At 38.8% G+C, this 11,712-nt stretch overlaps 1 protein-coding gene across 1 annotated transcript; it reads left to right on the top strand.

Annotated features, from left to right (window-relative positions):
- The first annotated feature begins 24 nt into the window (after positions 1-24).
- Positions 25-11,218, top strand: LOC135482545 (ubiquitin-conjugating enzyme E2 R2-like). Its single transcript, XM_064762663.1, has 5 exons — positions 25-348; positions 3,036-3,128; positions 6,312-6,409; positions 6,688-6,822; positions 7,184-11,218. Exons 1-5 carry the CDS (start codon positions 175-177, stop codon positions 7,422-7,424), a joined length of 741 nt encoding a protein of 246 aa, XP_064618733.1. The 5' UTR covers positions 25-174; the 3' UTR covers positions 7,425-11,218.
- Positions 11,219-11,712: the final 494 nt, after the last annotated feature.

The following is an 11,712-nucleotide window of genomic DNA, read 5'->3' as shown; positions in this document are numbered from 1 at the left end:
GTTTACGACTGATCACTCTGACGTCATGTCGTCGCGATAAAATAAGTGGAAAAGGCTTGAAGATTTCAGGGAAGACGGAAGAGCAATTTTGTCGCATCAAAATAATAAATTCCGCTTTCTTTTCTTGTTCAACATTATCTCTAATACGATCTTTGAATACTAGTAACGGTTCAGATGGCTCAGAGTCCTACAGCGAGTGCTAAAAGGACCCTTCAGACTGAACTGAAGAAAATCCTCACAGAACCCGTGGAAGGTTTTCTGGTCGACGTTCCTGATGGGAACTATTTTGAGTGGGATGTGACGATTTTTGGACCTCCTGGAACCCTTTATGCCTCTGGTTATTTCAAGGTGAGTTCCTCATGAACCAGATAAGGAGATATTTAACTAATCTGACAAATATCCTCTGCATATTTCCCGAAATTTATTCATATTTCCTTAGTAAAATTCTGTTGTCATAGATCCAAAACATGGAGGTTTTCTTTGTTTACAAAATTTGATCAGCTGGTACATCATGACATGGCATAATGTTGCTGTGGTGATAATGGTAAAAGTTAAAAGCCTTGGCTTTTGAAGATTTGGAGCTCTTCTGTGTTATATGCATGCTTATTTTCGGTCTACCTAATGCGCGTCCGGAACAATTTGTGCGTCCGGAGCGCGTCCGGAAGAGAAAGTGCGCGTCCGGAACAATTTCCTATGTAAATATGAACTTAATGTTGCATTAGATGGCTTAAATAGCATTTTAATTCCATGTAGAGAAAATAAAATTGGAAAAAATCTCCTTGGTGACTTTGTATTTTACAATTTTCAGCGGGGTGATTTGGGTGTTACACAGCCATCAAATCCCAGTTTACTGACGTTTCTCCTCAACCAATTGTTGTTGCAGTTGCAGAATTTCGATAGTAGCCGTGTTGTAATGGATTAGACTGGTATCTGGTGTCTCAGCACATGGAATGCCGTCATAGTGTCTTATCATTGTTAATTTCACAAAAAATCAGAATCAAATATGTTATTGAAAATCACTATACAGTCAAAGTGTCAATTAGTGAGATGTGTTCACATTAATATGTAAAGAGCAATCTCTAGTGAACTCACACAACTGTTTGACATGGGGGAGCCCCCCCAAACCCCCGTCCTTCTGACATATTTAGCCAGTACATTGGGGGATGAGCCCCCCAAACCCCCAAAAATATATTTTGTGAGAAAAATAAGTGAAAATTGTACTACTTCTTTGATGTGAGTGTATCCTTAAATCCACTGTCATCACTAGATCCTTTGATAATAAGCCATAGCTAAATTTAAGTGTAGCCAATTAGAAATTAATCTAAAAAATAAGTCCCCCCCTCCCGGGCCCACTCTGTCGAATGGTAGAAAAACTGGCATTTTTATTTTAATGAATAAGATATATACCCAGGAAAATAATAATGAAGCTCTTAAAACCGCACTGAATTTTGTTGACCCCCTTCCCCCTTCCCCCTCGATCCCCTCCCCTCCCCCCTAAAAGCGCAAATTGGCTTCACAATAATTGCTATTGCCCCTTATCCCACGGCACGCAAAGACAAACTCATACCGACTTAGACGACCACAACAGGAGAAGGCGCGTAAGGAAGTTGGGATATGATTATGGCATTAGTAATTAACCACCTCGCTGAAAATTGTAAAATACAAAGTCACCAAAAAGATTTTTTTCAATTTTATTTTCTCTACATGGAATTAAAATGCTATTTAAGCCATCTAATGCAACAATAGGTTCATATTTACATAGGAAATTGTTCCGGACGCGCACTTTCTCTTCCGGACGCGCTCCGGACGCGCAAACAGAGTTCCGGACGCACATTAGGTGGACCCCTTATTTTTAATTGTCCTTTGTCTCACATTTCTGTGACCATTTCGCTAAAACAGTGTCCGTAAGATAAGATCGGATCATGATTCAGTTCACTCATTCATTCATTGGTCAAATTGGACGCCTGCCATATGCGTACCAAATTTAAGTCCAGTTGAAATCATACAGGACAAAAAAATCAACAGATTTATTAGTCTTTCTAATTGTAAAACCTAGAGAACAAGGTGTAAGTAATCCTTAAGGTCATTCTCCAAGCTGATGAAAGGATATTCTCTCTGCAAATACCCACTTCCTAAGTTCCTACACCATGAGGTTGTGGGTGTCTCGCAGGCACGTGACGGTATAGGATCACCAGGTCAATTTAGCAATCGACCAGTGACCACAAAACCTAGACCACATGAAACCTGCCAGTGTCGACTTAAAGGTTGTGTTTAGCCTATGTTGTTGTCACATATGTGATACGTGTAACAAGGCAGTTGCCTGACTGCAGGAATCGACCTGCAGGTAGGGTCATTGTAGGTTTTTTGCGGTCCTTTCTAAGGAGTGAGGTCGTACAACTACAATGTAGATCAGGTAAAACCTGCACTATGTCACCTCATTTTCCCACGCCACCAGTAATGTAACTGGACTGTCTGGCTTACATCAATACATGGTCATGGTGTTCTTATTGTTCAAAACTCAAATACCGGTTGGCATTTTTGATAGAAAAAGTAAAAAATCGATGAAGTGAGGTCATTACTTGGAATATTAACATATGTGTGGTCCAATGTAGCCTGAATGCACTGATTTAGCCCTGTGTTGTTATTTGGGTTATCAACCAGTGACTTGATATAATGTCTTGATTGGTGAAAATTAACTTAATACTGGCTTCAAAGGTCATTTACTACATTTGAGTGATTATCCCAAGATCCTGGTTGGAAAGTCATTATTGTCTTCACTGCTATTTGGTCACCTAAACTGTTAAACAGGTGTTGCTACCTACCTCTGAGTCATAAAAATGAACCAGCGACATTCTGTAACCAAATGGGTGGAATTGTGTGGGTTGTTCTTTTAAAAAACTTGGGCAGTATTTCTCAAGATACTGATGTAAAATGCTTCATTGTTCTTTTATCAAGAAATAGACCTGTAGTCTACATGACTCATTGACTGTATGTGCTTTGAAATTAATCAATTGTCTCTGCTTATTTCATTTTAGGCCAAGATGACTTTTCCGCATGACTACCCATACTCACCCCCAACACTGAAGTTCTCCAGTAGCACCAAGTTGTGGCATCCAAATGTCTACCAGGTAAGGTCCGTGGTTGTACTGCTTAAGACGGCTATTATAGTCAGGAGCTGTGAGCTTGGTGGCCGATCCATTACAAATGTTCTCATCTATTGACGGATACAAAAAATGTAATATGCAGGAATCTTTATGCTTGTTTGACAGGCATGACAGGTCTATTTGTGTAGAAATATTGACTTGCTGGCTGATGGCATCTCAGAGCGGCTCTCTAAACATCAGGGGACATTTTAGGCACTGCCTTTCTAACAGCACTCTTCACAGTCACACTTTCACATTGCCATGGTAACATGGTAAATGCAAGGCATTGGGTAAATCACAGGTTAAAGACAGGGAATCGCTGTTGGTTGGCAGTCCCATGACTAATCCCGGGAACCTTGTAATGCATAATTTACCATTATGCATTATACATTGACTGATGCACTATGAGAACCTCCACCTGAGGTGCATTTAAGGATGGAATGATACTGATACATGTAGGATGTGTTCATCCAGTACCTTTTACAGGCAACTGGAGCCTAATGCGCTCAAGGAAACATTCTCAAATCGGGGTAGAACCATAGTTATACCCTTGAATAAGTTGATAATTGTATTCCATAATAGTACCAGGTATCCACGATATTGGGTCAATATTTCATGGCCTAGTGATGATACAACAGTATGACAAATCACATCAATACATGAACATCATGACTGGTATGATGTTTGTTGTGAAATAAATGCTGTGTTAAGGCCAATGCTAGAAGGTTGCGCTGCGCTGATTTTTTCATTGGGCTTTGTCTCTACTCCAGTGTTAGACTTGATTGATATTTCAGCAGTCAAGGAAGGGTCGGCAGTCGCTTTTATGATTTAGGTCAGATTCTCAAATGTTAATTGGTTATCAGTGTTGCCGAAACCGCAATGTTTATTGTCATCCTCATTGTAATCTACATTTGGTGATTACCTTTTTTGTTGCAGAATATGTGCACATGAAACGTGCTCACTAGACATATTCCCACCTCTTTTCATCCTGTCACAGTGCCTGCAAAGGACAGGAACATGGTGTATGTAATTACTTGTTACATCAAATTATCACCTAGTGCTGGTCATGTACGTAATTTTGTGTTAGTGTTTTATCTCTTACAACCATCATGATGCCTTTATGTTCATCTCTATACATTGTTGGTACCTACACCAGACACATGTAAAGCAGTAAACTGTAAAAAGCAGTTTTAATACATACAACTTACAAGTACATAATGCAGTTTTTTGTCACGAGAATGTCAGTTGGTTCATGATAGTATAGTTTCGTTTACTTTTGTTCATACTATGCATGTTGCAGTTGGCCTACCTGAAAAAGCTTTCAATACAAAATCACTACATGTATTTCTGCTCACCAGACCCATGAATGCTTTTTCAGGTTCAACTCAAGGTTTCCCATTCTCGATGTAGGCCTCATTTACTTTCACACTGTCATTAGTGTCAATCACCAATGTAATAAGATGACCCAAAATAGCCGATATAGCTAAAAATGGGATTCCCACCCAGTGGTTATATTCGGGATTGCATAATCATGAAGTGGGTTCATTAATTTTCATTATATTTATCTTTATTTGGACCTAATTTTGTGGTCTTGATATGATTTACAATACAAGTTACACAGGATATAGGAATGACCTGTCAAAAACTATGATCAAGTTTAGACTCCAAAAACAATCACCTGCAATAATCGAAATATTGTGTTGATAATCATGTAGTTCAGCAGGTAATGCTAAGGTAACTGTGCTTGCAAGTTAGTTTATTGATCTTTACATCACATGGAGCATGAATAAAGTTGGTATTCGTCACTGACACAGAGTTCAGCTCACCGCTCATGCCTAATTTGGAGCTCCATTTGCTCTTTCTTATTGATGTCTGAAACAATTTCAAGCAGTTGGTTTCAATGCTTGTCCAAACTGGACATTCAGTCAATTTCCTTCGCCTACTAAAATATTCAAGATGACTACCTCAATATCGTCATCATCCCGGCATCTCAGAGCCTTGTGTGTCAAGATGCTTTGTTATAATTCATGGCTCTATTGACTTTGACTGGACTCAGTCTGTAGCAAATCGCTATGCTCATGCAGTAGAAATTGCTTTGCATTGCAATATCAACATCTTTATAACTTGTACTAGGCAAGGAAAAGCAATGCATCTTTGTTATACTGTTCTGAGCTTGGCTGACCCCTAAAAAACAACTCCCAGGCATTATACTCTCCTAATCCTTTAAATCGCAAAATAGTTTTACTTTGATTTTAAAATACTTCATTGAAGGAGACCGTTGTACAAGTCTCTTAAATTCAATTTCAAATGCAAATCATCCAGGATCCAGCACTTGGCTTATGAAATATAAAATTCTGCATTGAGTATAGCAGATCTATGCAGGTCCTGGATCCAGAGCAGCAGCTCCCATCAACGGAGTGATGAAGAAAACATCAATCTGTCATACAGCATACCAGATGGCTGTTGCCAGGCAACTGTATGACAATAATATCAGAGGCTGCAGTCAAGACTAATAAATACTGAAACAGATTGCTCCTCCTTCCCGATTTGGACTGCATGACTGATTAGTATATAGGACAGAGTTGATGCAATAAATTGATAAATTGAGTCACTGAGTTAGTGAGTAACATTTGGAAGGGAGGTCGTTCCGCTATGCAGATGACAGATGAAGCGTTCTTGGGGAATCTTAATTTTTTTAAATCAATTTGATTTTTCCTCAGGGCAATGGTTGTATTGACAATCTCTGAGTCATTCTAATATAATCCTGAATCTGTCTTGTCCACATTGTTGAAGTTTGTTGAGGTTAAATGTCCTAGCTATGTGGAATCGGCTACCATGAGGAGAGGTGGCGGTCAGTATTTGATGACTTTGGTGAAAAGTTCTATCCCCAAAGCTTCTAGTTCTAACCCCTTCTGTGTTTTACAGGGAACAAGCCCCAAGATGCATGTGTTGCAGATTTTAATAAAATTCTGATTATAGAATTTCAGTCTGAAGAAAAGTGATGATCTCCAGAACAAGCAGGATTTTTGAGGGTGCTGGTCTAAAGAAACACCTTGCACTCAACTGATCTGTCTGTTGTGAATATTTATCGTAATCTTCTATATGGTACATCTGAGAAGTTAATGAAAATCATCTTATGTTCATCACTGCAATATTCTGACATTTCAGAGTGGCGAGGTGTGCATTTCCATTTTACACCCACCGGTAGATGATCCACAGAGTGGTGAGCCGCCATCTGAGAGATGGAACCCAACACTTACTGTCAGGTATGAATGGAATCGGCTTTAACTGAACGATAATCACTATACTATGCTGTCGTGAAATATATAGTTTATCATGGCTTGCTTTGCGAGTGAACTTGAAAGTCCATCCACGATAACAAAAAAGCTTCAATGAGGACAACTCAAGTTCAACAGGAATTTGCTGGAGTAATTTAACTTAAACTAAAACCAGTCCCTTATGGTTTTCCCTCAAGCTGATTTTTTCCCGATGGATTGCATATTACCGTGTAGGGCCTCTATACTCATGTTGCCGTTTGTTTCAGAACAATCCTCCTGAGTGTGATCTCACTACTGAATGAGCCAAACACATTTTCCCCAGCCAATGTTGATGCGTCAGTCATGTTCAGGAAGTGGAGAGATTCCAAAGGAAAAGATGACGAATATGAACAGGTTATCAAGTAGGTATTCAGAGGAAGATAGTTTGGGTGCTTGGTTAAATGTGATCCAATGTCTTTAAACACTTTCAAAGTTCAGTTTAATGATGAGTGGGAGCTTCGTTGTTCATTGGACACAGTTATTTGCATATCCGACATTTTAAGCTAGGTGTTAGCATGAAGCGCGCAATCACTGTGGCACAGTAAGTATAAGTAGGTGGTCGCTGGTGGTTGGAACTTATAGCCAAGTTAAGCTTTGAGCAATGGTGTCAACTTCTTGAGTAGAGCTCAAATATAGATATGAATTTAAAAGTTAGTGTAGTACATGTACCATAGGCTAAATTCTTTACTGGAACTAATGTTTTTTTTACAATTTTTTTTCCAGAAAATGTGTGGCCGATTCAATATTGGTGGCAAAAAAAGATAAAGTGAAAGTGCCTACAACGTTGTCGGAATATTGTGTAAGCTCGAAACCAAAACAAACTGAAACATCATCATCGGATGTTGGTGGTGACTTTTACGTTGACGATTATGCTGACGATCAGGATTACTATGACGATGATGACGAGGATAATGCCTTTGAGTTTGAGGACGATGAGGAGGATTCTGGGAACGGCGAATCATGATGACAATGACATTAATTTGCCGCTACTAGAAAAAATTCACAAGAAAAGCCAGACTTGGCTTTTAGTAAAGGTTAATAAAAACAGCAAAATAATGCCATTGTACAGCACTTTATGAGTCAAGTCCATGCAATGACTAAAATTTTAGAGTGTGGTCTTATTCACATTGGGTGTGCAAACTGTGGATTATTGTCAGCACTATAAGCTGTGTCTTTTCATGCTACAAAATCAGAGCTGAAAAATCCAATACACATCCAGTATAAAGGGTGTTGCTCCAAAATCAGAAAAACATTTTTCTGGTTTGAAAACAAAACATTCATCCATGGAAATAATCTTTTGGATGATGGGGGGTGGGGAGTACGTTTTCAAGCTGTTGAAATTTCTTAGATGGCTTACAGGAGGATGTCTGTTATTATTTATTGCACTGTCCAGTAGTGTTGATGACGTCACAGTCTGATTATGATATGTTAATGAGGATACTGGTTGTTGTCCCTGTCTTGTATAGACAAAACACTGCGGAACATTTTATAGATATTTATTTTGACAAAATGTTCCAAAATTACCCACCCCCTCCTATGCCTATCTGAAGTTACGAATATTTTACATTGTTTTATGTTTATGTTGTCTAATTATTGAAGAATGTAGTTAAATTGAATGATAAGGCAATGAATCTGTATTATAAAGTACATGTAAACGTTGCAGCAAAGAGATATGTGTATTGTATTGTAAATCAGTTGATGTGACTTTTCCAGGGGTTCTAAATTTCTTCGGACAAACATGTGTAATTCCTTTTCTATTTGGTGGTTTGTAATAATGAATAAGACTAGTACCTTCCATGTATATGAGTAGGTTATAATGTACTTCAGAATGGCATAAAGGGGGTTGTTGTGTGTTTGACAATGAATGGTGCCCCACACAGGGAGTTCATGTAGGAAGACTTTTTCATCATATCACAATAGACCCTTAACCACTTCCAAAAATATTTAAAAACAGTTTCGCAATGGATCTGATTTTTGCTTTTAATAGGGGTCAAATGTTAATATTTCTTCATCAGATGAAGAAAATTAGCGATCTTTTGGGGAATGTGCTCTAAGTCTCACAGAGGTAAGTCTCCAAATAAATATATAGGCGAAAAGTGGATTGATGGTCTTTTATTAGCAGGCAAATTACGGTTGGGGTCACAAGTTGAATCACCTGGGCTTGAGGCATAGTCAGTGAAGATTATCACAAAATTTTGTGCAAATCATAATCAGATAAAACAAACTTGTCTGATTTTTGTAAATAGATGGAACATTTTAAGTGGTTTTAAATCATTTACGTATTTGTAGTTATTTGTGTAGGGTTTCTGGGTTTCAAGATTATTTACTCTTCATAACATGCCAATGAAAAAAAGACCATTTGCTTTTACAGAAATCTGGAACTTCTGGGTTCAAAATTTACTAAATCAGTTGTTGTTGTCGCCAATGAAATACCCCAAATTTGGCAAAAGTGGGAAAAGAAATCATTTCTAGCTGCGTGGTTAAAGCAGCAGAACACACCTAAATTTGACCAGCATGTACATTTTTTGTCTTTTGTCTTTTGACTTTCTAAAGGGACTAAATAGACCAAGGAGGAATTGCATGTTCTCCTGCTGTAATGAGTCAGTTGCATTTTTGGTTGATTTTTGTGGTATTCACATTAGATCTCCTGTGACAGGTGGGATCACAGACATACCAGGTGCTAGGACTCACCAGTATGGCATACAATACACTGTTAGCGGGTGACTGTTGAATGATTCCTCAGTTACAATGTCGCAGTGTTTGTTAAACATTGTACGTCACCGAAAGTTTCCAATTTGCCTTTATTGTAATGTAGCTTCTGTGAGATGGGCAGTTTGTGAATCTGAAGAGAGAGGGACCAATTACAAATATTGGTTTATTGCTCAGAAGATGTAGATAAAATCGTATTGAAAATTGTGCAAGTCACAATACGTTCTTCCATTGTCATGAAATATTATTGCGACCTCCCTTAACGTACATGTACACTCCTGCCGAACATTAGGGTACTCTCTTTCAGTTCCAAATTGGCCATTTCAGATGGACCACTGAAGTATTGTGCAATATTTTGATTCTTAATTCCCACTATTTGGCTTGCTGACTGAACGTTGCCCAACCAGTCCGTGATGACAACCACATCAAAGTAAAAGGTCTGGAACCTGATTTTACTCAGCAGAATGCCCACCTGTTTTGGTCGCGTATGCACTTGTGATAAAGCTTGAAAGACGTACTTAAATTCCTAGTGGACATTTTAGAGAGCATTATGAGCTCGTTCCAATTGTACCATTTAGTGTTTTCAGCTTTATTCTGTGGCTAGCTTTCAAGAAGCAAGTACATGTAATTGCGCTTTCTGACAACCATGTTTGTCATTCTCATTGGATATACTTTTGAGTTTGAATTAAACGTTGACAGTTTTTAACTGACCTTATAACTGGAGAACTTTGTTATCTTACACTGTGACATAAAACGACCATAGTGCGCATACTATCATCATTCATATTATTCTCTGCAGTAAATTCTAAAACACCTTGGTTGCAGCATAGCACTGTTTACAGTGTCGTGGTAGCAGTTATAATTAGGCAACCGTTACCCGCTTTAGTGTAAAAGACCAAATAGTCAAAGAACAGTCTCAATTACCATTCATTTCATTGTTTGGTTTCAGGTGTTTTAGAATGATGGCAAACTTGAGGTATTGGTTGTCTCACCAGATACTGCAAGAGTGGAGCCGTCATTTTGCCCAAAACCTTGGCTGCCATCCTGGTTTTGACCTACATTTTAGCCCCACCCTTACGGTGTTTGGTGAGACAGCCAATACCTCCAGTTTACCATCAGTTCTTTAAGTCAGATATATGATTGGTTATCGCATGTTAGTATTTATAGTTAAGATGTTTTTGAGTACACGTGAATTTCAGGCGAACTGTTGTTCTCAGAACAAGCACAATCATTTTAGTTGAAATATCTTGTTGTTTGTTTCTTACTGGTTGTGAAGACAACCTTGCACTAGAATTGACAGCAGCCTTGCCCGATTCAATCTAGAATTGGCAGAAGCCTTGCCTTTCCTATTCATGCTAGAATTGGCAGCAACTTCAGGCCATTGTAGCTTGGTGTCACCACAGTAGAAACTGAACTGTTTTGGTGAGATGCCTGCTTTACCCTAGCCTAAGGTAGTTTGACTGAATGTATTGCTGTGATTGAAAAGTCTATGTACATGTGTGTGTATTATCCTTACAACTACGTCCCTTGCCATCTTGGGTCTGATTGTCTTTTAACACTGATTGAAGGGAAAATTTGTTCTCAGCCCAGTTGTAAAATTAAACTGGGGAAGATACATATGTGTTAATGGGATGCATAGCAGGTCTCACACAAGGCTCCCTCACATAATCTATGGATGTCCCTCAGTCAAGGTTAGGTTTGCTTATCAGTGAAATCGAAGGTGTTCTGGGTCTATAGAAATGTGAGACCACCAAGTAAGATGTGATGGTGATTTTGAAGTCTATTCCACTAAACTTAAACATTTGAAAAGAACGCTAAAAACTGTAGGATAGTGATCAGTTGGAAACTCACCAAAGCAGCAATGCAAATCAGTAATGTGAATCGCTTATAGGCCACCTGTGTGTGCCCTTCTTTAGGTTAGAGGGTTGTGATTGTACTAGTTGTTTCATTCTATGAGGGACGGTCTTCCTCGCCACTGTTATCTATTCCCATACATTACATGTATGTCTTATAAATAATAATTGAATAAAAAACAGATTTTAAAAAGCATTTTGTGCTGTTTTTCTGTATCTTCCCCCTCATATCCAGTAATGTGTAACACATTTACCCCTAGAAAACTCATCAAAAGACAATTATGATATAAATTCTTGAAGATACCATCCCTGGGGACATTCATCCAAAGACGAAATTGTCCCTTAGAACAACAATCTCCAGTCTTGGTTTTGTTTTTGTTGGAAAATACTTATCAGGACAATTTGTCCCCAGATTTCCCCAGTGGTTGTGTCCAAGATCTAGAGGTGCCACTCTGCTTTGGCACATCAGGCCTAAAGGACGAGGACAGATTGTCCACTGCTTGCGTGATTTGTCTTCTAGACTGCCCTCAGCTTTGGGACATCCAGCCTGTACAAGTAAGGGATAGTTGTCCAATGCTAGATTGCTTTGTCCAGCTAGGCGCCATGTCTTAGATATGACACTCGGACACATCCAGCCTATGGAAGGTGAGGAAAGATTGGTCCTTACTGGGGTGATTTATCCAATGGACA

The sequence above is a fragment of the Lineus longissimus genome, chromosome 2 (genome assembly GCF_910592395.1).
Source record: "Lineus longissimus chromosome 2, tnLinLong1.2, whole genome shotgun sequence".
In the NCBI taxonomy this organism is placed as follows: Eukaryota; Metazoa; Nemertea; class Pilidiophora; order Heteronemertea; family Lineidae; genus Lineus; species Lineus longissimus.
Note: the sequence above shows the minus strand (reverse complement) of the source record. Positions and strands in the feature narration are given on the sequence as shown.